Consider the following 27,162-nt stretch of genomic DNA (forward strand, 5'->3'; position numbering starts at 1 on the left):
AAAAGTGCATCTTCAGGCCAAAGGGCCACTTGACACGGGTGCAATACTAAACCTAAATCCCCTAACCAAACCAACGATACACTCCTCCACAACATCTGGCGAATGTGAATACCCGGCAACCCATGAAGTACAACTAGGCTACGGATCAAGAGTTAAAGCACACCACCCACCAATAAAACCGCAGGGAGAGGGAAGCACCCAACAGTCGACAGAGATCTTGGTTTTCCACCCTGAATACACGTCAAAAGGGCAGCTGGACCTCCTCAACCGCGGTAACTTATTAAGGCTAACGGAATGCATCCCTAACCTGGAGGCTATAAGCACAAAGGACTTAATCTCTGTAGAATTCCTACCTGCTACCAATCCACAAAGTCCAGAGGCAACCAAGACGATCAGGTCCTCTAGCAACGTTGCTGACTTGATTCTAGCAGAAACAGAGATATTTAAAAACTGGGGCATTAAGCTGGTCCTCCTACAAAGACCAGCTTATCCTTCCCCACTTTTGAGTAGGCCAAGCCTGGTGCCAGAGATCCATCAGGCTCACACCTTTAGCGTCCTTAGGGACGCACTGAGAAGCTCACCTAAAAGAAGTAAGAGAAGCCCCTGGCAGCGACCAGCAGCCCACCCGACGGCGGCAGTAGGCATCCACTCAGCACCATCCACATGCCGGTTGAGCCCAGTGACAAAGAAACATCAGACTCGTACTTTTAGCGCAATCAGGACCACACGAGGAATTTCACCAAAAGGAAGCATATGCAGCCTCCAGGGCTTGTCAGAGCAAAATCAGGTTCCAACAAAGGAAATATTGTGGGGAACCATCTTTATACGCCCTGAAGAGGCCTGACGCCTCCATAACAACAGCGAAGGCAGCAGGGGAAAAGCACCTGCTATAGGTATTTACTCCTGGAATATTAACGGTCTAAATTCAAAAATGGGTGATCCAGACTTTCAGCGTTACATTACCTCCTTCGACATAATAACGCTGCAAGAAACCTGGCTTACAACTCCTCAGCATATCACGGGATACACCTGTTTTGCCACAGCAGCAGCAAGGACTAAAAGATTTGGCCACCACTCAGGAGGCTTGGCCACCTACGTTTCCACTACATCCATATCCTCTGCCATCCTTATGGATCCATCTTCATCTACAACGTTAGCAGTCAGGATAAAACTAGCCCTTGGGAACAAAGAAGAAGATGTATGCATAATCAATGCTTACGTCCATCCCAAAAACAGAGCTAAAGACTCCTCCAAAATCGTTAATCGACTGGCTGAGTATGTCACCCAGATGGAAAAACCACTCTTCCTTCTGACAGGGTACTTAAACCAAGACCTACTCGGCTCATCAGCAGGAGAAGAGGCATTGGCTCTAAATAGAATTTACACCATACCAACGTAAATTGCCCAACCAAACAGTAGAAAACAACAAAACAACTGCCTTCTCGAAGACCTTGAACATCAAAACCTCAGGGCTTTAAATTGAATATTTCCGACAGACTCTCCCCCAGTAGAAACATTTTACTCAACCACAGCAAGCTCCACTCTTGACTATACTTTTGTCAGCCTAGAGGTTTTCCCGTACATCCTGGGGTTTAGAATGGGGGACAAGGGCGAAAGTGATCACCGCCCTCAGGAATGCAACATAATATCAAAGACCCCAACTGCAATAAGACCAGATACAACGCTTGGGTCGATTTATTCTACGAACCAAAAAAGGATCAAATGCACGTCACTCAATTCAACCACTCTGGCTGAAGTTGCACTTCAACTATACAACATCCAAAAATCAAGTGCAGCTGGGCACATTACTTATTGGGAGGATTACACGGGAACACTGCTCAAAGAACTGGCAACCAAGGTTGCCCCGAAAAGCATTCCCCACAAAGAGCCCATCATAAATAACTTAAAGAAAGAACAGAGAATACAATTGAAGACACAAAAAAGATTAGTAAACCAGACACTACGAAAGCTGAGATTAGCCCCCAACAACATCTATCTACAAACAGAGCTGAAACACCACAGGGCTGCGCTCAAACGTACCAAATGGAACTCTAAAAGAGAGGCAGAAAACGAGGTTTGGGCAAAATTACTATATGATACCAAAACTAATAACTGCGCCCGCTTCTGGCATCCAGTGAATAGGATTTTGAGCCCACAGCACAAAGACTTGGGGTCTCACATCACGGAAGAGACCTGGATTAATTACCTCTCTAGTCATTTCAACGACCATTCAGAGCACGAAGGAGTACAAAAAAAGATCCAACAAGAGTAGAGCCTCAGACAACACGACACACAAGTCCGTGATATTGGGTCAGGCTGATCAAGGCTCACTCACCAACAGCCAAGATACCTCTAAAACCCAACAGACAGCCTTAATTATAAAGCAGATAACGAAAGGCAGAACAGAAGGCGCTCCAGTACCAAACGGCATACCTCCTCCTCTGTATAAAGCAAAAAACAATGAGTGGGCGGACATCATGCAAACCCTATTTGTGGAAGTCAGGCTTCTAAATAGAATTCCAGAATCCTGGAGGGGGTCGACGATCGTCCCAATTTACATACAAGGCGATAAGATGGACCCAAACAACAATCGCCTAGTAGCCCTCCTTGACAACGAGGCAAAATACTTCGCGGGCACCATCTTAGATGAGATCGCACTCTGGGCTGATCAAGGCTCACTTACCAACAGCCAAGATACCTCTAAAACCCAACAGACAGCCTTAATTATAAAGCAGATAACGAAAGGCAGAACAGAAGGCGCTCCAGCACCAAACGGCATACCTCCTCCTCTGTATAAAGCAAAAAACAATGAGTGGGCGGACATCATGCAAACCCTATTCGTGGAAGTCAGGCTTCTAAATAGAATTCCAGAATCCTGGAGGGGGTCGACGATCGTCCCAATTTACATACAAGGCGATAAGATGGACCCAAACAACAATCGCCTAGTAGCCCTCCTTGACAACGAGGCAAAATACTTTGCGGGCACCATCTTAGATGAGATCGCACTTTGGGCTGAGTCAAACCTGATCATACCTCTAAACCAGACTGGCTTTCGGAAAAAGACCGGCACAGTAACTAACATTCTTGCCATCTCATTACTTATCGATGCAGCAAAATCCAAAAAACTCCCGTTACACCTGTGCTACATCGATTTTAGCGCTGCATTCAATAACATCAAAAGAGGCAGACTTTGGGGGAAACTGGCACAATGGGGCATATCACAGACGACTCTAAACATGCTGAAGCTTCTTCACACTGACACCTGGGTGCAGGTGAAATTAGGAAGCAGCACCCACGTGTCCTCAAAAGTTCACACCACCAAAGGACTTAAACAGGGGTGCGTGCTTGCCCCAATTTTGTTCAACCTCTTTATGGCAGACCTACCAAGATTGCTTGACACATGCAACTCTCACTCCCCGAGGTTGGGTGGGAAAACTTTGAGTAACCTCCTGTACGCTGATGACGTTGTATTGATTAGCCATACCTACATCGGTCTCTGGCAGCTTCTGATGGAAATGCACAATTATGCAACAGAAAACAACTTAAAAGTAAACCTGTGTAAGACTCGCACCATGTCAATTAACACCAACAAAAAACAACAGAAGACGTGGTCTCTTGGTGGCATAAAAATCGAGCCAATCCGTGAATATAAATACTTGGGAGTCATCTTCGATAGAGAAGGCTCATTTGTGCAGCAGAAGCAGGAATCAAAAAGGAGAGGAGCACTGATTGCCGTGACGCTGAAAAATCTAGCAACCCAACTAATCGGACCGACTCTGACCCCCTATTTAAAAATCCTCGAGGCGAAGCTACCCCCCTCGATTACTTATGGCAGCGAGGCTTTGCGGGGCAGAGACTCAAAAAACCTGGACACTATACAGGTCAAAGCCTACAGATCAATGTTTTCACTCCCGCATTATACTTCGCCAGCTCAAATAAGACTGGAGTTCGGCTTGCAAAAACAAAATCTAGCCAGGCACGGAGCATATATTATCTGCTGCCACAAACCTAGACCCGCCACTACAGGCACTCTAAACTCCTTGCTCTGGCAGGACATAAAAGGCAGGGAAGTATCTCAAGCAAGATCTTACTTGCAGGCTGCGCTAGGACCAACCAAACTCACTGCACTTTGCGACATGCGACTAGGGCATACCACCATTAGAAAACTAGTCTGGAAAAACGTCAAATTACTCTCCTTACTAGAGGACAAGGCTGGTTTTTCTAAGAGATCCAACGCATGGATGACCCTTAACTCATATAAATCTTTGACACCGCAAACATACTTTAGTCAGGGATACCCAGATGCCACAAAAATGAGGTTCATGAAACATAGATTAGGCATTCTGCCAAGTACAGAGCAGCTTCCACCTTGGCTCAGAACAGATGGCAACGAGGCCTGCCCGCTCTGCAACTCAAAGAAGGGGGACATTCTCCATTTCACCTGTCTTTGTGAAGAACTACAACAAGCCCGTCAACAGCTCCTCAAGCCTCACTTTAAGCAACAAGGGATCAGTGCCAGAAGGCAAGCGGTGCTGGCCTGCCTGAATCCTGCAAATACTAAACTGAACTGCAGATATGTCAAATTTCTTGCGATGGCCGAGCAAAGAATTCTAAAACTACCAAAATCGGGGACGAACAGTATAAAAACAGGCCAATAAGCAGACTGATAGAAGAAAGTAAGATGACCCCTCTGTGCCGTCTCCGTAAAAAAAAGAAAAAAAAAGAAAAGGCGTACAGTCAGCCATACTGAACTTTTTATTGTATGTTCACTTTTTAACGGTTTTATAGCATGATATTTTATGATCTTTTTGTAACATGCTTGTACTGGTTTTAATTAACTATGCATAATAAACTTTACCTTTACCTTTACCATGGAAGACAGAAGGTTGGAGAGCAACCACACCTGTGGATACCATGGTACCCAAGTTATCTATCCCAGGGGAGCCGGGTGCATAGGTGTGAAATGGCATCTGAAACCGCAGTCGAACCCAATGTTCAACTTCAGGTAAGTGCCGCTGCTGGAAGAAGAGAGAGTATCCAGAGTAATACAAATGTGGATTCTGGAAGGGGAGTACCTGAAAGCAGAGGGGGCAGTATCTATGTCACTCGGGGGGACCAGGAGACTTGAAAGACGGATGCCCTTTGATATCGGGTGCTTCAGGTAAGATGACAGTGGCCTTGACTCTGCAGCTCCGAGGACCACGCAATGCTGAGGACAACCAGGACCCGGATACGAGCTGTCCAACAAAGGATGTCGAGTGTTGAGGGGTCGGTGTCCTGCGGGAGCACCAACAAGCCTTGGCAAATACAACCGCGGCAGGAAATCAAGAAGGTGCACAGTTGGAACCAGCAAGGTCCAGGAGACTCACCACAAGCAGGGATGTCAGGGCAGGCCCCAAGCAATCAGGGGAGCCCAAGAAAACAAATGTGACCCTCAAATTGACTCACAGGCTAAAGGCACAGGAGTCGTGAGAGAACCTCAAGCAGCTCATCAAAAGATGGATTCTGGTCACTGGAGAGGCTCGAGGTTGGGGCTAGTTGGAGCCCGAAGATGTCCTTGCAAAGATGTCAACACGCATTTGCAACTGCAAAGGAGAAGCGGTACCCAGGGGTTTAGTTATTGCAACCCTCACAAGGACTACTGGCCTTCAACTTAATAAGAGGGGAGAGCAGGCCTCTGGAGTTCATGAAAACCACCACCTATGTTGCAGAGTCCACAGAGTCTGAAGGAGCTCGGGATCTGCAGACCGGTCATCTTTGTTGCGGTGCCTGCAAATGCAGGGGAGTAACTCCTTCACTCCAAGGGAAATTACTTAGGATGTCCTTGATGCTTCACAGGCCTTGAAAGGTTCCTGTATGATGCACAGACGATGCAGCAGACTGGAAGGGAGACAAAGTCAGGTCCAAACGAAGTCCAGAATGCCCAGATGGTAGAAGTGCAGTGGTTTCAGTCCTTCATCTTATCCCATGATTAATCTAGTGAACTACACCCAGGTAAGCCCTTAACTACCCTAAGGAAACTGTTGGGAAGATTCAGGGGACCCTTCCTGGGGAGGGTCTGACAGGGGGGAGGTTGCTCCCATGTCCTTTGTCTAGTTTCGCACCAGAGCAGAAACCAGCGCCTCCCAGGACCGGTTTGAACTGGACTATGCATAGGGACATCAAATATGCCCCTCATGCAGACTTTCAGGCGCTGGCAAATGCACCCACCCTGCTCTAATACACGAAATCCTGTCTGGGAGGTGGTCACAGCTCCCTGTGACAGGATGCCTATTGTTCTGCCTTCCCCTGCTCAAGCTTGGCTCTTCAGCAGGAGGGCAGAAATGTGTCTCTGGTCGGAAGAAACCATTTTGTGCTGTCCGGGACTAGAAGGCTGGTACCGGGAACACTGAGAGACTAATGGATGGCTCTTCTAGTGCTTGGAATCATACCTCCCACACTGTTTACGGTGTGGGGGTATGATTCCAACATGTTTGATACCAAACATGATAGGATTCATTGCAGCCGTTTTGGAGATGATCTTTGCTCGATTACGCGATGCCCCTCTATATAGTACATGGCTGCTTCACTGACACACCAGGAGAATGGACTTGGTAGGCTGCAGGGGTGTCCTGGTCATGCAGGGTCACCCTCTCACTTAGAACCAAGCACCCTGCCCTCAGGATTGCAAAGGCCTGCATTAGGGGTGACTTATAGGGTTTAAGAGCAGTGACCCTTAGATATAGTAAACCTATATGTTTAGTAAGTGGTGCATGCATCAACTTACACACGCTGCAATAACAGGCCTGTAGGTCCACTTTTACTGGTCCCTCATGGGTGGCATAATACATGCTGTGGCCCATGGGAAACCTCTGGTGTACCTATGCCCTGGGTATAGGGGTACCATATTCTAGGGACTGACAATGGTACCCCAGTATCCAATCTGAGGTGTACCTAAGTACATAACATAACAGTTTAAGGAGAAATCAGATACACTGGGGTCCTGTTGAGTAGGATTCGAGCCAGACTAGTCAAAAATAGCATCACATGAAGCAAAAAGTGGGGCTAACCATAAGAAGCAGATCCTACTACCGTACAATCACTGTGACACATTTTTTGGTGTTGACACTTTCTATATCAAGGCATCTCTCGAAGTATTCAATGCCCCTAGCTTTGTCTTGTTCACAAACTTCCTAGGATTGATCCAAACGTTCTTGTATGGCCAGAGACTGTTGCATGAAAGTACTTACCTCTGTACAGTTACAACAATAATGGAAGAATTGGCCCACTGGGAGATTCTCCCTTAGTGCTTGTTAATGAAATAAAGTATAGTGCAACAGCAAATTTCGATCCTTGGGCTTCTAATAGACAGATGTAACAAGACGGGAGTATTGTTACACCCATACATCAGATACATTAAAATACTCCACACTTTGAACCAAAGTTCTTGTGGTACCAAGCAAACGAAGCAAGTCATTGTGGCCCTCTCCAGAAGAGTGTGCTTGTCTATTCCATCCAAGCATCTATCCATTCATCCTTTCATCTTTCCATCCACCCGCTGATATCCACAATTTCACCTTTACTTTCTGTCATCCAGTCCTTCATCCAACATTCAGTCTGTCACCATTTCATCTGTCTGTCCATCCATATCCAAACCTATCCATCCATCTTCAAACCTATCCATCAAATCTATCTATCCATCTATCCAACCATCCACTCTTTCACATATCCATCTCCTTTTCATTCATCTAACCATCCATTCATCCTTTTGCTCATCCATCCACACTTTCACTCCATCCATCCATGCTCCCTTTCACTTAACGATCCATTCCCCCATCTAACATTTCACTCAGCAATCCACCCATTCACTCATCATCCATCCTCTCATCAATCCCTTTACCCTTTCACTCATTCATTCTCCCTCTCAATCATCCATCCACCCACCCATCCATCCATCCATTCATTCATCCATCCACCCATCCATCCTATTGCTCATCCATCCATCCACCTTTCACTCTGCCCATCATCTTTGCTTACATCTCCCATAAATCCACCCTTTTACTCCATCGATCCATCCATTAATTCATCCATCCATTCTTTCATCACCTATCAATCCATTCTGTCACTCATCTATCCATTCACCTTTTTTCTCATCCATCCATTCTTCCTCTATTTCACACACTCACTCATCCATCCATCCATTCATTAACTCATTCACCCTCCCACCCTTTCACATTAATTATGAAGTTTGTCTTCTGAGCTGCAGGGACAAAAAGCCCATCAATAACTCCACATCCACTGTAGCTTCTAAAGCAGTGGGTTGACAATGCCTCTGGTTTGGTCGAGCTTGGGCAGCACATGCGCTGCTCTGCGAGGCATGCTGTATTCATATATGGAATTGAAGCTCCCCCACTCTCTGCCCGTATTTTTCATTGCCTTGTGTCATTGTCCTTTGCAAACTGTGGCTTTTCATTGGCCAATAGGCTTAGTAGTTCCTCCTTAGTACGGCCTGGCCCCATTTAGTAACTTCCCATGAGGACAACTAATGTTACATGTGTTCTTACTCGGTAGGCTTTAATTACAGCCTCCGAGCACTATTTGCTTAAATGATTTTCTTCTCCAGGACACGGTCTCCCTTGTTTCAAGTGCCGAATGTGGGTGCATGTTTTTTTTACTATTTGTTCACTTTTTTTGTTGACAAGCCCTGTGCAGCGCTTTTATGTTAATCGTGGGCGTACCCAATTCTTTAGATGCAGCTTGTCTAAAGAAAGGTGTGCGGCCACTTTTAAAGTGAAAACCATGGCATGGGGCGATTTTACAAAAAAACAAAGCATTTATTTGTCAACTTGACAAACAAATGCTTTTTTAGGAAAAGCACCTCATACCGCGCATTCACTTTAATAGCAGCCGCTACTCCTTCTTTAGACGAGCCATATCTAAAGAAAGCAGTGCAGCCGCCAATAAAGTGAAAGCGTGGAATGGGGCGCTTTTACATAAAAAAGCATTTGCAATGCAATAGGTCTCGCATTTGCGAGAGTTTAAGCTATTGGCATTGTCAATGACAATGCCTTTTATTTATCTGTTTTAAAAACAACACATAAGTAAAATGCATTATCATTTTCAATGCCAATAGCTCAAACTTTCGTAAATGCGAGACCTATTGCAATGCAAATGCCTGGTCTGGCTTGCATTTTGAGTCCTGAATAAAACCTTTGAAAATCCTGCTCCAGTAAAAAAAAAAAAAAGTTCTGTATTCAATGCATCTATGTAATAAAGAATGTATTGCATGATGATTCAGAGTACTTTTGAGATGTGAAATGTTTTATCAATCATCGCTATGCATTCACCCCATTGAAGGCAGAATTATTCTCTAAACTGCCTATAACATGAGGTGAGAGAGAAATACTCCTGTGGGTAGAGGTTTAGCCTAGTTGGGGTAAATTTTGACGAATTAGTGACAATAGCGCATGCAACCAAAATAATGAGCACAATTGGAAAGGACGATGCTAACTACATACATTTACTACTTAGGAGATAGACGTTTTACAGCTGACTAACAAAGGCATGTTATTGTACATAAGAGTACCCCTGTAGTACTACTTTTAAATCCTTTCGAGAATTGGCCCCTTCATTTTTAAATCAGTTAACCATTGTACATTATCACCTCTGATTTCATCTGACTTTGTGTCACCTCTACATTCTTTGTCACTTTTGTATAAGTGGATATTTTTAGTTTCTAATTCTTTCCAAGAACTCCTTACATCAATGAGAATTATGGTTCTCCTTTTTTAAGAGCATGATAGTGCCACATTCCCACACCACCTTACACATCAACTGCTGAGCTAATGCTCATGCACACTTAGGCACCATGTTAGCCTATCAGTCTTAGGGCGGTCTGCCCCCAAATCTTTTGCCTTCACTCCTGTTTTGCTGAGTTCGCTTTTCTTGGCCTTAAGACGCTGCGCATTTTACTGCTGTTAAGCAGAGCTAAAGTTTCCTGTTCTCTCTCCTTTAAACATGGTACCAGTGTTGGATCCTCCGCAATGGCAGAGGAGCGACCCCCCCCCCCCCACACTGCTTTTAAGCCGTGCAAAGAAGAAGCATAATATGATAATAACTTGTAGTTATTATTATTTTATGCTTCGAGTCGTGTTCGGCTGCTTTGTGGGCCGGTGAGTGGGCAGGGCTGCTCTGCTCTGCTCGCGGAGCAGGGCAGGAGAGGAGAGGAGTGGTTTGCCCACTCCTAAGTGCGCAATGACTGTTTGGTCAGCCGTCGCGGGCCGCCCAAAGCAGTCATGCGCACTTTACCCATTCTCCATGTAGGCCGCATTACAGCCTGCATGGAGAACAAGCCCAGGATCCCATTCCCTGGTTCGGCGTCTAACCAGGACGCTTAAAACCAATCACAGTGCTGCAATGCAGAGTTGAGATTGGTTAGTGGGGCCTGGCTGTGCTTCCGTCCGGTGAAGAGTAGCAGCAAAGACATGGGACCCTGCGCAACAGTTAACTGATTTTATTTTTCGACATTTAAAAAAAATATATATGCACGACCTGCCACCCGCGTGCAATACCAGCTGCGACTGCATGGTACAGCTGGCTTACACCCAACTGGTACATTTAATTTACTTGTAAGTCACTAGTAAAGTGGTACAACCTGTATTCAAGGCCTGTATATTAAATTGTACTAGTGGGCCTGCAACACTTATTGTGCCACCTACTTAAGTAACTTTTAAACATATCTCAGGCTTGCCTTTGAAGATTGTTAGTTCAGTTTTAAACTGCCAATGACGAATTGACGACATAAAGAATACATATTTTTGTGCACGAGGTTTCCGTGGAAAATGAAATGACAATGACATTTAATGATTATGAGCTTAATTCACAGAGCTACCCTTAAAAAAAGTGCATTTGTTCAGTCACTTAATCTCAAACATAATTTACCTGTGAGGAAATCGACTTTCACCACGCATATCTTGCCCCCACAACGAAGTTGCACTTCTGGCAACTCCTCAGATTACATGAAATTTCTCATTCAGAGGTGGAACCCTCCAGCAAGGAGCCCTGTTTACAGTTCCATTTGGAAATCACTTCATAGGACCAGGCGCCTGGAGAGGAAGGATAAGGGCTGCCAGGGGACAGAAGTATCGCATCAGCATGATTGCCGAGCTTGTATTTCACTCTTCGTGAAATGCGATAGCTCTGGAGTTCAGGTTTACCCGAGGTGTGACCCGCTGACATCCACCAGGAAGAAATTGTTGAGGTGCAGTAATAGTCACAAATCGCAGAATTCCGATCCCTGAACAAACAAGGTTTGCTCTAAGGACCAGAATGTAACAAGCCCCTTGAAATCAAGGCCCACGAGGGGGGAGATGTTTACCTGTGACAGCGCTTTACATCCTTTTTTTCCCTATCGAAACACAATATGGAATGGTCCAAAACAAAGGAAAACAAAGCAGCAGTGTATGACTTTCACTTCATTGCCTGGTTACCATGAGTTGCATGGCAAATGGTCACGTTCTTAAATTACACGTCCTTTAGCTTTAGTGAGCAGACTTTATCCTTGTGCTATTACCTCTAATAGACGGCATCAAGTTTCTAAAGAAACACTTAGCTAAGCCCAGTGTACTTAATGATAGGCTAGACCACAGCCAGCTATAACATTTCCTGCTATGGTTGTCTGAACCCTTCAAAAGGTGTATATTTGTGCACCGACGTCTATGAATATATTTTTTTAATACTGCCCCTGTCATTGTTTTCCTTAGGTGAAAAGGAAGCAAGAGAAAGAATTGAAACTGAAGTCATTTGCTCCTCCATATGTAAGTATTATATGTGTCATTTTAGTGCATACAAAGGTTCTGTCACGCCAAACATGTCCGGAGGGTTCAAACACAGTTCTGGACAATTTAAAAGGAAAATAGCATTAAAATGTGACGGGGGCCATGATTTAACTACAGCAAAATAGAATCGGAAAAAGTTTGTTTTAAAAATGATTACAATTCTTTATGTAGTCTTTCACTTGATGTGCTTTTGAAAGGGGTGCGGCATGTTTAGAGCTTTGTATTATCCTCCCTGTGATGTGTATTCATTAAAACCACCACACAACTCCACTTTCCTCACCAGCAGTAACAAGCATTGGCATAGCCAATAGGTCTCGCCTTTGGAACCGTGTAAGTATACATGGACATGTCTTTTCCAGAGTATCTTACTTTTAGCACCTCTGCCTTAAATTAAAAATTCGAAGCAAAATGCTTAGGCAAGTTTCAGAACGTTTTTCATCAATACCTGCACCTGTGTCGTTTTTAGAATTCGGAGGAGAGATGTCAGTGTGTTATTTCTACCCATTAACTTCCCAACTCAGACAGCAGCTCTTTAACCATAGATATTTCTCAACACACTAGTGCCCCCCCCCCCTTCCCAATGCTCCCATCATTTACTCAGGCAATGTAAGAGGAATAGTTATTTTGCTGTCCACAGCCCAGCCTTGTGGAATGCTCTTTCACCTTAGGCCTTAGGCTGAAGTGCACTTAATCAAAAAAAAAAAATACATTTCCTCTTCCAACAATTTCAAAGGATCAGAATAGTAGAAATGTCTATCAGTAGAAAGTCTAGGCACTAAGAAACAAGTTAATCACCATGACATAAGAACTTCATTAGAGGGCACATCTTTTGCTTTTACCCCTGGAGACTGTATTTATTTTCAGTGAATTGGGAGTGATCGTGCTTTTCAGGGGAGGCTTTAAGGGCCTCATTTATGAGAAGTGACGCATCGCTGCGTGAAAGCAGTGATGCTTCACTTCTCAGTGCGCACTCCTTCCGACATGATTGATGAGTCATATTTATTGTATGACGCATCATGTCGCAAGGAGATACAGATACGTCAGTATTTCTGACGTATCTGTATGGCGCAAAAGTGACGCATTGCTGGAGTGTGTCACTAAAGTGACGCAACTCCAGCAATGTGTCCTTTCAAATGGGGCAAGCCCCATGTGAAAGGGCTTGCGTCAGTCTTACGCCTGCTGTGAGGCAGGCGTAAGATTTTGACGCATATGAGTCCTAGAAGTGGTAGATCTCACTGCGTCACTTCTATGACCCTTTCTTGCTTGGGAACACCCCCCTGCATACATTATATCTGGCGCAGGTACAATGTAGCGCAGAGGTTTACAAAGTGACGCATCTACCTAGATGCGTCACTTTGTAAATATGGCGCAACGAGGCACATTTTTTACACTGCTGGTGCGTCACAAAAAGTGAAGCACCAGTGATGCAAAAGTGACGCAAGGGCTCATAAATGAGCCCCTAAGTAACTTGATGAATGTGTATTGGAAAGCGATCAAATACCCACCCAGCTTACAATTGCCTGCCATGACGTGGTGAGCTGCAATGTGGAATTCAGCTTAGCACTGCTTATTGTGCCCAGGCACATCCCAATGGATCATTGAGGAAAAAGTGCATCTGTTTCTCAATTTTGTCAGAACACGTGTATATACTCTCAGTATTTGCATGCCAGGGCTTCCTTTCATTAAAAGGTAGAGTGAGTCAGCACTTCTCTGTGGGGTGAAAACTTTCATTAGGAGAGCACTGGCTCCAAGGAACTGCAGCTCCTCTGTAATAGTCTGTTCATTTCACGCTTTCACATGACTGATATATGGTCTATCCAAAACAGCATCAACATATAGTGTATATTACAGGAGGTTATAAAACCACAACAGGGGGCGCATTGACTGCATTGTTTTTCTGAGACTGCATGATTTCCTATTAAGCAGGATTGTTTTTGACGATTCTCCTTGTGTCTACAAGGCAGTGAAATAACTTTATTAGACGAAATTAAAATCAAGACAAGTGGAGTAATGTTTACGTAGTGAGATTTAAGACTGGTTGTCTACTTTCGTGACACTAGTCTTGATTTTACTTTCTTAATTAACCTTACATATAGAACTTCATGTTACATCCCGTAAGTTATCACCCTCTACAAAGCGTTTAATTGTAATACTGGAAAAAAGACTGCAAAATATAGACGTCTTTATTGAAACAACCACTACTGGAGAAACATATTTGCCTTTAAAGGCAATATTTTAAAAAGTTCTAGTTACAGTCAGGCTGGTGGCAATGTAGATATTTACAGTAAACTCAAACTTTTAACTTTATCCGTGTACATCAACTGTTTGTATCTTCAGACACTGAACTGGTAAAGAGTTGCTTAAGGATGTCCTTATCCAAATTTCTATCTTTGAAGAGCATTCGTTTTGTTCTTTCATCATCCTTCTCCCAGTTCACCGATGTCTCCTCGAGGTCGTAAAGCTCATGTACACCTTGGACTATTACTTCCTGCGTCTTGCCCTTCAAACACACTAGCCCTTTTAATCGTATAACTTCCATGAGGTTACCCGTCCTGTCGCTCGTGGTGTTTTCCCACAGAAGGTTCTGAATGGATATATTGAGGTGTTCTTCACTTATGCTTCCTGGAACCTCAAACGTGACTGTGACAACGCTCAGGTCTAAGTGCGGACGAGTGGTCTCCAACTGCCGAAGTTTTTCCTGTAAACTTGTGCTTGATAACTTGTTGAACAAATGTAGATCCAGTACATCTGCTGAGAGATCCACCCTCGACCTCTGCGTCTTCAGGAGCTTGATACACCCGTTGATTGACCTGACTGCGACTTTCAACGAGTCCAGTTCTTCCTGCAGCACCATGTCTGTTTTATTGATGAGGAGGAGGTCGGTCAGGGCAACTTGCCTGGCCGCCTCGTTGATCAGGCCTTTGCCCTTCTCCTCGGTCCGCTGCCGCAGCCCATACTTGGCATCCACGACGGACACGATGCCATCCAGGTACAGCTCGCTGCCCAGCTCGGCGTCCACCCAGAAGACGAAGGCCAGGCCTGTAGTCTCCAGCAGAATGTAGTCGAAGCGGCCCTCCTTGCACATGAGGTTCTCGATGGCCTGGACGCCGCTGTCCTTGACTGAACAGCAGAGGCAGCCGCTGCGCAGCTCCAGCCACTCCTCGTACAGCTCCCCAGCCTAGCTGATGGCCAGCGCCTTCTCCTGCGCGCTGCCCTCGCTGAACTCATTCAGGATGACGGCGATGCGCTTGTGGTGCTTGTTAGAACCGGGGTCTCTAGTTGGCAGGGGTATGTACCCCAGTCCAAGTAGGGACCACCGCTTCCGACCTGGTAGCTTGGCGCAGAGCAGCAAAGGCGTAACTTCAGAGGCAATGTGTAAAGTATTTGTGCAACACCCCAACAGTTCCCAGTAAAACACACACACAAGAAAAAGGCACTACACCAATGTGTTATAAAAATAACGACAACTTTATCTCAATTTCAGGTGGTATCAATAGTAAAATAAATCCAGGTTTCAGGCAAGATCAATAGTCAGGTAAATACAGTTCCTAGGCCAGATCAGTAATAAAATAAAGCCAGTGCCCAGGCAAGATTAATGACAAATGAAGTCAGCTCCCCGGACTGATCAAATCACCAAAAAGTCACATGTGCCAAGAGTTCCTATTGGTAATGTCCTTCTAACAGTGTCCCTTTGGTGGGGGGTAATAATGGAGCAAAAACGGTGTACGGACTTCCAGTCACAACACAGTAAAATAAGCCAATCTCTGGTCCTCGAAGGCACACAGTTCTCCAAGGGGAAAAACAGTTCCTTAGGTGAGGTAAACACTAGCTGCTACTGCTGCGCTATTTATTCTAGGTTCAACTTTTAGTGCGGACACTCCCAAGGCGCTTAACTAACTGACTCCGTGGTCAGAGCGGACACACTATGCCTCAAATAGGAGTCTCTCCATGGGGGGCTCCCATTCAGACCCTCAGCAGTCCCGCCGACACCCCAGCTCACCCGATCAACACAATCAGAGGTACTGCGGGGCACACGTTTACCTGGGAGTGCTGGTCTCGGCTGCAGTCTGCTTTGGGCGGTCCTCCGCCCAGAGGTTCTCCCCTCTTGTTGGGGCCACTCCCGGGGGATCAGAACAGCTTCCCGGGACTCGGTGAGGCAGGCTCCTTCTCCCGGGCACTCCCCGGAGCCCTGGTGCCGCTCTTCCTGTCCCAGCCGCTGCGTGGGGAAGCCCGTGGAGCAGGACCAATGGGAGCGCAGTACGCCGATGACGCTGCGGGACTCCGGCAACCAATCCCAGCGCTGCATCTCCTGATGCTGGGGATGACCCGCCCAGGGCTCCCGAAGCTCCCGGGCCACGGCGGTGATTACAGGAGGCAAATTTAAATATCCCCGCAATCCCGGTCAGCACCTAGGCAGAGCCTCCTTCGACGGCACCCGGGTCACGGCCACACAGTGCTCTTGGCCACAGCGCTACTCATACAAATGAGGCCCTCCCAGCACAATCAGGTCCCAGAGCTGCGGCGGTCCCGTCAGTGATGCACCCGCGCACAGGGCTCCAGGGGGCGGGGGGGTGATTTGAAGAGCAGCTTCACAGGATTCCCTCAGTTCAGGCCGCCGGCGGCGAGTTGGCATGAACAGCGCTGCTTCCAACCACGTGCAGATGACAGGCACACAACGCTTCTGTAGTTCCTCAAGAGCCCCAGGCGGCAATGATAATCACAGGGGCATAGCGCTTCAAGTCCCCACAGCGCTATGCAACACAGTCAGTGTCTTCCAACAGCTGCAATGGTTTAAGGGTGTAAGAGGTGGTCTCCCACACCGAGTGCTGCAGAGACAGGGTTCAGGGTGCAGAGGTTGTTCAGAAGTGCAGAGGGAGTCCGTCTGGATGTTGTGGAGACACTCCTGGGATGTTATTTCCAGTCTCCTCTTGGCAGGGCCAGATCAGCAGGCAGGAGGGCAGCTCAAGCACCACAGGGCAGCAGTTCCTAGGAACAGTCAGCTCCAGCAGGGTGGCAATCCTCTCAGCGCAGCAGTCTGTACTCCAGCAGAGTTTCTTCTTAGTCCAGGGTGTAACAAAGAAGTGAGGCCAGGACCCTCCCTTATATATCTTTCAGTCTAAGGGCTAGAAAGTGGTAGAAGTCTCTGGAAGGGTCTGGGGGCAGGGGTTTCTGGAAGAGTCCAGGGAGTTCTGGTATGTTCCCTGCCTTCCCTGACCTAGCTGTCACAGTGACGAGAGACAGGCCGTAAAGGCTACAGTGGGCAGCCCATCACAGCTCATCCCAGGGAAGAAGGTGTGAATCACCACTCCCACCTCCCAACCCAGGCAGGCTATCAGTATGCAGAGGGGAGGGGGGAGTCTGCAGCCTAATCTAAGTGTAGGCAGGAAAAGGTCCACTTTATAAAAAAAGGATCCCTAGCGTAGTAATGCCCAAACCCTATATATCATTGGAAAGGGTTCCCCGCCCCGAGTCCAACAAGACCAAACATGACAGACTTATTAGGTCCCTGTCAGAAGTTATCCCATAAGGAGAGGTTCCCAATGTTAGCCTATAGAGGATTAGCCTTACTGCAGTAGCAGTGGCTTGTGGCAAATATGCCAGCCTCACAAGGTTTTTAGGGGAGAGCACCCGCACCTCAGCACTGTTTAGCAGTGGTGAGGCGCCCAGAGTCCTAAGTCCAACAAAATGTAAGGTCAAAATGGGAGGCAAAAAGGGCAAAAATGTAGGGGAGACCACCCTAAGGCTGACAGGTCTAACAGTGCTGCTCCGTCAGGATGTGCTGCAGCAGCGTGCTCTTGCCCGCTCCCAGGAAGCCCGTGATGATGGTGACGGGGATCCTGGCACCTTGAGGTTGCGCCTCGGGTATGGGGATGAGCTTGGGCAGTCCTCCTCGTCCTCCGTGCTGGAGTCGGCCATTGGGGCTGCTGCGGGTAGGGGTCATGGACTATAGACCCGGTGTCCACCTGCCCCCACTACCCTTCCACCCCCTCAAACTACCCACACACTATGGCCGGTGTTTACTTTAGCCCCACCCAGAATCACAAGCACCTGTCACCTACGACCAAATGTATTCACCTGCATGACACACAGGGATACAGAGTGACACACTGTCACTTGAGGGTGCGCCGTTGCTTAGCTATATTCTTCTAACTGGAAATAACAAGCATTGGCCGCGCGGCAGTACAGCCGCGCGGCAGTGAAAGTGGCAGCAGGGGGAGGGGGCATGAGCGATTCCCTTTCGGGAGCGTGCGACCATATGGCACCACCATATGGCACCCCGCGCTCCCAAAAGGAAATCGCCAAGATGTGCACGCGTTGCATTACAAGCAATGCAACTCGTGCACGTTTTTACCCCCAAAGCTGTGGCGATGGCTACAGGTCTCTGTCCTATGCAACGCATGCGCGTTGCATAGGCGAGACCTAAAAAAGAATACATAGCAAGATGGTGAATTTAAGGATATGGGGTGCACGATCTGTTAAAAAGAAAGAAATATGACCAGAAAAATAAAACTTGATCAGGGGGAAAAGGAGGTGGGTTGCATCACAGTCTGCCACCAGAACAAATCGCAGCATAGTCTATGGGTCACTCACAGCCTACCTCTCTGACTATAGCATGCATCCATTTTCCTTGCTTGACCAAACAAGCATTTGCAATGCAATCGGTCTCGCCTTTGGGACCTTATATGTATATAGCTATGCAGCACATTAGCCTGGGTGCTGAAACATCTACTGTTCTTTAACATGGAGGGAAAGTAAGCACCAACTGCGTGACACGCCAGGTATGGGAACACATGGAGAGAAATATTGCCTTTTAGTGGGAAATGGTATAGTCCAAAGCTCTGATTTTAATATAAAATCAGGGCCTTCGGTGGCCATATCACTGAAAATACAAGATTTGAAAACAATATTATTGTCTACGGGTGCTCTTGGAAGACAATTTCTATGGACTGGAATCTAGAGAATGCTAAAGTGATTCTGGTATTTTACTGACCTCTGCTGGTAGTTTTCTATCAAGAAAGTTAAATAGAGGCAGTTGACAGAACATTTAAAAAAAAATAGTCAGTCAGCAGAAATAATTCTGATATACTGTCCTCTGCTGGTCGTTTTCTATCGAGACAGTTAAATAGAGGCATGTGAACAGAAAAAAAGTTCCTAAACTGGAGCAGACAAGTCCTAGGGCTGATCTCCAGAGCCCACAAAAGTACCTACACATATAAGTATATAATAATAAGTATATACTAAATTACATACAAAGGTCTTGAATTCTCGACCTAAAAAGGACGTCAAAATGGCAGCAGAGGGAATGAAAAAAGTATGCAGCGTGGAGAGGGGAAATAAAGGGGAGCCATCCTGGGTGTGAGAATCCTGTGAGGAACGCTTCTGTGATATGTCCCTGCAGGGAAGTTGCTAACATTGTGTGTGCAACAGTGGACTTCTCTGCAGGAAAGCCACTTATAACTCTTGTGAAAGAGCACTTGAGAATAGAACTAACAAAATATAATAAAGGAATTTCATCGTTACTAAGCTGCTGTCTTAGATTGTAGTGCCCTGACAGGGATATAGCGTTCAGTGCACTTAATCAGATCTGACAGAATATGGAGTGAGCCATTAAGAGCACTTTCAGTCATCTAGTTACTTGCCAATAATCTTAATTTATCTGAGTTATACACTTACTCATCACAGCCCTTACTTACCCTTTGAGGTGTGTCTGCAACCTGGAGGCAAGCACCCTACTTGGCTAACCCCCTCTCCCACCCACACACACAGGCACACACATACATACTATGTGAAATAATGGGCCATTTGTATCATTAGGGAATGTTCTTGTCGAGACAACTGTGCCCTGAAATCACTTGTTTTATGAGGCAGCTATTCTGGTCCATAGTAAACAAATACAGCAGTAATATATAATCGACGAGCAAGTTTGTTCCGTGACAACAAGGACTTGCTGAGCCTGTCGTGGCCGTATTAGCAAACAATAATGAACCAGCCTCACAAACTAGTGCTGTTCCAGTTTATTTTACGATGAAAGAACAATCTGCTGAAAGCTAAGGCATGGAGTAGGTGTTTCACCGAATCTACAATAAAAGAAAGACTTTTACAGATTCAAAGGCAAACTAAAAAATATACTGTTCGGAGTCTCTCCTGGCAAGACAAGGGCTCACAGAGAATTTAATAATAATAATAATAAGGGTAGCTTATAAAGCGCTTGGTTACGCGGAAGCGTGTCCCCGCTTCTGCGTAACCAGCGTAATAGCATTGAATGCTTTGGAAGAAATTAAGAACAAGGATAATAGTATGGATAATATTACTAATAATAATAATAATACATTCTCTCTCGGAGATACTAATGATAATGATAATGTACCGCAATCTTTCAAAAGTAACCTGCCCTCAGCAGCTGCCATTGCGTCCCTCCTGTCATTGTTAGTTCCACCCTAGCTCCACCTTGGCTTGTGGTGGCTTTGCAGACTAATGATGCACGTGTGCCAAAAACAGCATTGTGATGATGCGGAGACCGCTTCATTGCAGGCCTACAACACACAGAGTCTAAAGTATTCACATAGAGAAGGAGAGAGAAACGGGGACAGGCTTGCTGCAAGGCCCATGCTCATGACAGGCCGCAACTGACCCCCACTGGTGGAGAGGGGAGGGGGGCATAGAGATAGCCCAAAACATCCAACAGAGCTCATTTTAATTCATGCTCAGCACAAGCACTGTTCTTCTGGATATCCACAGCCGAACGCAAACACTATCTGCAAATAATCTACTTATTAGGATTGCAATGTGAAGTAAATGTGCAATAAAGATTTATTATTAATATACTATCTGCAAATACCTAAATATTTCCAAAATGGCACTGAACCCCTGCCTCAAACTGTAACAATTAAGACTGTGTGAGAAGGGAAAGAAATAACAGAACTAGAGTTTAAATGCAGAAGAGTGGATATGTTTATGCTGATAAGTTGGGTAAAGCAATGTCTTAGTTTATACTGTGCCCTGTGCCACTTCCCTGGTCACACAGAGTTGAAATAATTGCAACCGGGGCCAGTTCTAGACTTTCTGCAGCTCTGGACAGCAATGGGAAATTGAGAGTCCCCACTAATTTGCATATGGCCTACCATCACAGGAACCGTCATCATAGGAACTGACATCACATGAACTGACATCACATGGCACATTATCCTCTTTGGCTTCATTGAAGTGACTTCTCTGGAAAAGTAATCAATAAAATAGATAAACCTGTCAACAAATAAATCTCCTGGAAGGGCACATATCCTAATACTCTGCTAAAATATTGCTACAATCTCACTTGATCTAAAGGAAACCCGCGGTTTCCCCAAAATATCTTTACTTGCTTAAAGATTAGTCCATGATTAAAAGTTCAAGACATGTGTGTCCTTGACACGATATTGGAATAGCAATGTTTCCACATACTAAGTTAAAAATAAGTTATGCAGCACAAACACAGTACAAAAAAGGTATGAACGTACACAAAGTATGGTGGAAAATCAAGAGTGTGAGCTCATCAAATGTGATGAATATTTGCTCTTTTTGAAAACAGTGCAAGTCAGAGGACAGCTGTTTGATTCGCCCAAATTGTGAAAATATAGTGTAACCCTTTGAACGGACTCAGGCCTTCAGGCATTATGTTCTAAAACATACTTCTATTGGTCTAATGTGGGGCCATGTGCGAGGCTTGTGGCTTGGCTAAGGTTTAGCATGCGTGTGGTGTACTCCACTGTAGAATACGTCTTTGCTGGAGTAAAGGCATGTATTCTTTACTTATTCCAGATCATTTGAAGCCTTGCCATGATGCTTGGTTCCCAGGCTTTGATCGGCCTTTGCCCGTAAACGTATAATTCAGCTCCTGGTTCACTCTGCACACTTGTCTTCTGCCGTTTGTATATGGCGCCCTGAAGCTTCAAATGTTCGTTTTGGAACAACAAGCAGCGCCCGGGGGCGCAAGACGCCATCCATGTAACACAGACTGAGGCAGACCTGCCTGCTATGGTCTACTTGAAGAGGTGCTGGGAGCCTGCCAGTGGTGCGCGGATGGACCTGGACACCACACTTTGGGAATGGGAGGGTGGGATTTTTGATCTCTTATCTGATCACTCTTGATCTAAATCCCTGCTCAGGTCGACTGAATCTTTGATGCCTGTCATTGAGTAAAAAGGTAATCCACTACTAGGTTAATCAAACCAATAATTGGCACGACTCCGAAGAACCACTTACCACCGATAAGTTTTAAAGTTTTATTGTAAAGCTAGAGTTAACTGAAGGTATAGACATCTCAATATCAGATTCAAAAGGTACACTGGCATCAACAAGAACATGAATTCTCTGAATGATCTTAAACGACAGAAAAATGCAACCAATGCCAATTCAAGAATCAATAGATTTGCCAATATAGACACAAGTTGAAGCTTGCGAGACATTTACAGAATGAAGAAAATATCAGGTTAGACTGTCCCTACACTGGACTAGGTGACATCCCTACTTGGCAGAATCTTAACCTAAAAAGATGTCAGCCGTGGTGACTTCCAAAGAAGATCACGCACTTTTCTTAGTCTCAGATGAAACCCTATGCATAGCAGTCATGCCCTCTCTGCCTACCCATCCGCTCTCTTAGGGTCCTCAGGCCATCTGCTCTGCCTCCACCCCAGGGTACTGTCCCTAATACAAAATCACAATCGAGCTTGGAACGCCCCTCTGAGACGCCCCTCACGTGGTTTCAGTTCTGGTTTCTTCCATGATGGCTCTCCTCTGGGCCTCTCGTTAACGTTGACCTTGCTTCCCAGGCTCTTTCTCCAGTTCGCCGGTACCCCCCAGAACATTCCAGTATACTCCTCCAGGCCTGTGCCTGGCTCCCCGGACAGAGCTCCATTCATCACCCTCTTGATTGGGACCCCCTCGCACCTGCAAACAGACACCCATGAATAGGGCCCCAAATTCCGCTCTCTGGTTATCTCTCCCCGGCCATAAACTGTACAAAGAAATGACAATTTATGCTCTAACGAGTCTCGATTTTAACTAACACGTGCAGATCAAAGAAGCCACTTTATCTTTTCAGGCCTACTAAATTATCTTGCAAGCGGCCTGTACTCTATGAACCCTTATTTCTAAAACTAAAACAATTCTTGTTAATACACTTCGATTACTTATAACACTTCTATAAAACACGAATATATATGAACACTTCTAAAACATGATTCTTACATGTGAGCATCAATTATTGAATAATGGTAAATCCATGTTAAGTCAAAATGTAAGTATACGTTGTCAATCTTCATACATTGCCATGAGGCCTGCACATTTCTACGTTTTGCAGTGTTACATATACTTCAATAGCAGCTACATAACATGGATTCTGATTAACACTTCTAATCAATTTAATAATTACACACATTTCTACGCTAGTCTCACACTCTATATGGTTTCTATATTAACTAAACAAACATTCAGATACATATGTGATTATGTGATTAAATGCTTTGACTGCTTTAGCTAAGCCCGTGCATCAAGGTTGTAAATATGGTGTACTTATACGTTTTCTCAAATTTTTTGCTCTCTCAGTTCCCCCCTTTGATGACCTCTAGGGGTCATCACCATTATTACATCTGTTTTTGCTTGTCAAACAGAACTTATTGCGAGGTTCCCTCTCTTTATTGTTTCCAGAGCCCTCAGACTCCTGTATTGATTATCTTGCATAGCAGCTAATCTCTGTTCCTGTTCTCTCATGGATCTCTGCAACCTGTTTGCTCTGTACCATTGATACAGCCTCACTAATCCCCACAATATGAGTATGCAGATTATTATTATGAGGATAGGTTTTAAAACATACCAAACAAAACTCTTCCCTATGTTGGCAAACCAACCTCCAACTTTTCCCATTCCATGACCCACTTTTTCCCACACGTTTACTCGTGTTAGGTCCTCAATTTCTTGATGTATGTCAGTTATATTTTGTATACCTTTCTCAAGAGGTTTTAAATTGTCTGGAATGTAAGTGCAACATTCCTGGACCTTCAAAGCCTTACAGACTCCGCCCTCTTTGGCTAACAGAACGTCTAAAGCAAGACGATTCTGAAGAACCATTGCCCTTATCGATTGCATCTCTCCTTCCACCAGCATTAATGATCTTGCAGTACTTGCAGACAATCTGTCTACAACTGTAGCCAATCTCCTGATCTTGACATCATTAAGTATCAATCCTAAAAGAGGGAACATAGCGCCAAATACATCTCCCACTACCTCAGCATCGCCTACGTCTCTTCTCCCCCTTGCTGAAGCTTTTCCCTCTATGATCTCTAAATCTCTGGCATGATATATTTTGGGGAAGACAATTGCCAAATAACATGAACCGTACCAGTTGTCAGGTAGTTTCACGTAGGCATTTCTTCCACATACAAAATATACATTAGGAATCACTTGCATTCCCTTTAAGAAATCCTTTGTATAGTATTCTAATCGGAAAGCATGTTCACAACTGACTTCACCTACGAACACATTCTCATAGTAAGTTTTACTCCTGTGTAAACATAACTTTCCTTTCTGTGTTCGATCTAAAGCTATTGGACCATTACTACCCTTCCTTTTGTGTGCCTTCTCCTCCTCAGTCCAATCTGTTTTCCACTGTCCTGACATTTTCAGAATTCTTTGCCTTCTGTAACGGTCATCAACTTGCCCTATAAACTTCTTCTCAATCTCTGATACTTTGCAAGTTAGATTGTTTCTGCGTGCATATGATGTATCTAGTGTATCCCAAGGAAGGAAGAATTTCGCCAATCGATCTTCCTTCTTGTAATAGTCCCATTTGTTCATCTGCTTATAGTTCGGGACTTCTGGTAACACTGAGTCATAATTCGAGAAGTAATACTCAAAAGTATCTCGTCCATAAAATATACTAAGCAATAGACTACATGAAATACCATAAGTCAATGGAAGGTGATGATATTGAATGCCTTCATCTACAGAAGCCGGCAATTGCATGCAGACATAGCAATCCTTGGCCTCCATGACGTCAATGTATTCATATAACAGTTTGGCATAAGCGTTTGTTTTAAAATTTCCCTGCGACTCATCTACATGTAACCTACGGGCCTCTGCTGCCAGCAACGCTTTCTCCTGACTTGCATTGTCCTCCTCTTTGTTACCAGCAACAGCAGGTTTCGATGTCACTACAGGCTTTACATCTGTTGTTTTCGTTACACTTGCGTGTCCCACTATATATGATACAGTAACTACTATAACTATAAGAAGAATTACTCCCGCTAATAGTGTGCCTATTATGCATTTTGCTTTGCGGTTCGGGTTACCGGCCTCCATGTTTTCAAATAGTATGTTCTAAAAGTCTCTTTTTTCGTGTGTTTCTTCAATCAGTTTCTTTTGCTCATCCAGTCTGTGAATCACTCTTGAAAGCAGATAAACCCCTTTTGCAACATAGTCTCTTAATTTTTTTTTTTTTCAGCAACAGACAACCCTAGCCCTTCTCCGTCAACTAGATGAAATGTCCCTAAGTTTTCTCTTCTTCCACTAGGCGCTAGGTTATCTTCTTTCTCTGGCTTATTTACAAAGTCTTTAGCAGTCCACTACAATACGCGTTCCAGCAGCTCTAATGGCGTACTCTAGTATTTCCATGCGAAGTATGAACTCTTCGTGTTCTGTTACTACTGTGCCAAACGTTGGAAATTCTACTTCATTTAAGACCATGTCTTTTATTTTGCTTAGGTAGGGAGGGTTGGGAATATTGAGTGTCAGTAACCCTTCGGCTTCGACTCCAGGCACCAACAACTGTACTTCCACCTTGATGATGGGGTCAACACTGACCACTATCACTGCCCTCACCCTCACGGATCTCTGTCCCCAGGACATCTGTTGCCAGGTAGGTCCACTCAGGAGTAGCGTATCTTCTACAGGGCACACGCACCCTCCTTGACCTTCTTAGACTCTCTGCTTCCGAGTCCAATGCACCTTCATCCAAGTCTGAGTCTTCGGATATCGGAGCGAGAGTACTTTCTGAAGCTGATCTTAGGCTTGGCCTTCTCCTCCTTTCCGGCCAGCTAGCCTCTCCACGTCTTTCTCTCCTGCTCCTTGTCCTTGCACTCGACTCTTGATCACTCACAGCTTGATCAGTGTCTGTTTCGTATTCACAGCTGTCTTCCCCTTCTGTGGCAACTTCAGTTTCGCTGGTGTACTGTCCGTCTTCGGCTTGGTCAGACACACTCCCAGCTTCCTCCGGCACCCCCACAGCTTGGCTGGTCCCCTCTGTGGCTTCTCCGTCCTCAGCGGGATTCTCGTCCGAGAGAGGAGCTGTTTCTTCCAGGGGTGCTGGAATTCTCCGAGTATGCGAAGCGTGTATCCAGTTGGGCAGACCTCCACACTTGACTGCAGTGTTTGTTACCAGTATGACCTGGTAGGGTCCACGCCAGCGCACGTCTAAGCAATTCTTCCTTACGTGTTTCTTCACCACGACCCAGTCCCCAGGGCACAGGTCGTGGCACAAGTCTTGAGACGATGGAATTTCCGCAGCCTGCACCTGAAGAGACACAGAATGAATGGCGTCAGATAGTCCCTTGCAATAGTCCAGGATCAGATCATCTGTAATATTCAACAGTGCGGCAGTAGGAACTGATGGCAGTCTCATTGCCCTCCCCATTAGCACCTCGTGTGGGGAGAGTCCTGTCCTTCTGTCTGGTGTACTACGTATGCTCATAAGGACTAGTGACAAGGCATCGGGCCAACTTAAGGATGTTGAAGAACAAACTTTAGCAATCCGGGATTTTATCGTGCCATTGATCTGTTCCACGATTCCCGAAGCTTCTGGTCGATAGCTACAGTGCAACTTCTGGTCTATATCCAGAGCTGAGCAAAGCATCTTCACGATTTCGCTGTTGAAATTAGTTCCCCTATCTGATTCCAAAGAGGCCGGCACCCCGAAACGCGGTATTAGCTCCCTAAGCAATAACTTTGCTACTGTGAGTGTGTCACACCTGCGTGTAGGGTAAGCTTCGACCCATCTAGAAAATATGCAAACGACCACTAACACATATCGAAGCCGATTGCATCTCGGCATTTCTATAAAATCCAACTGCATTCTATTGAAAGGGCCGCCGGACCTTCCAATGTGACTCAGTGTAACTGGTGTTCTTTTCCCTATGTTCAAATGCTGACAGGTGATGCATCGTTGGCACACTGCTTCTGCGGCCACTCTAAACTTAGGGTTATACCAAGTTTGTCTGAATATCCGCAACATAGCCTCTCTACCTAGATGTGCTGGACTGTGTATTCTCCTTGCCATTGGACTAACTAACTCATTTGGCAGAACTGCTCTCCCATCTGC

At 45.4% G+C, this 27,162-nt stretch overlaps 1 protein-coding gene and 1 pseudogene across 1 annotated transcript in view; one reads left to right on the top strand and one right to left on the bottom strand.

Annotated features, from left to right (window-relative positions):
- The window catches only part of LOC147747514 (spermatogenesis-associated protein 1-like), a 496,200-nt gene that overhangs the window by 177,761 nt on the left and 291,277 nt on the right, over window positions 1–27,162 (top strand). The window contains exon 4 of the mRNA XM_086953980.1: window positions 11,742–11,795. Within this exon, the coding sequence (XP_086810106.1) occupies window positions 11,742–11,795 (54 nt within the window). The remainder of the gene's footprint in view (window positions 1–11,741; window positions 11,796–27,162) is intronic.
- LOC147747515 (zinc-regulated GTPase metalloprotein activator 1A pseudogene) lies at window positions 14,134–17,732 on the bottom strand (annotated as a pseudogene).

The sequence above is a fragment of the Lissotriton vulgaris genome, chromosome 1_1 (assembly GCF_964263255.1).
Source record: "Lissotriton vulgaris chromosome 1_1, aLisVul1.2, whole genome shotgun sequence".
In the NCBI taxonomy this organism is placed as follows: domain Eukaryota; kingdom Metazoa; phylum Chordata; class Amphibia; order Caudata; family Salamandridae; genus Lissotriton; species Lissotriton vulgaris.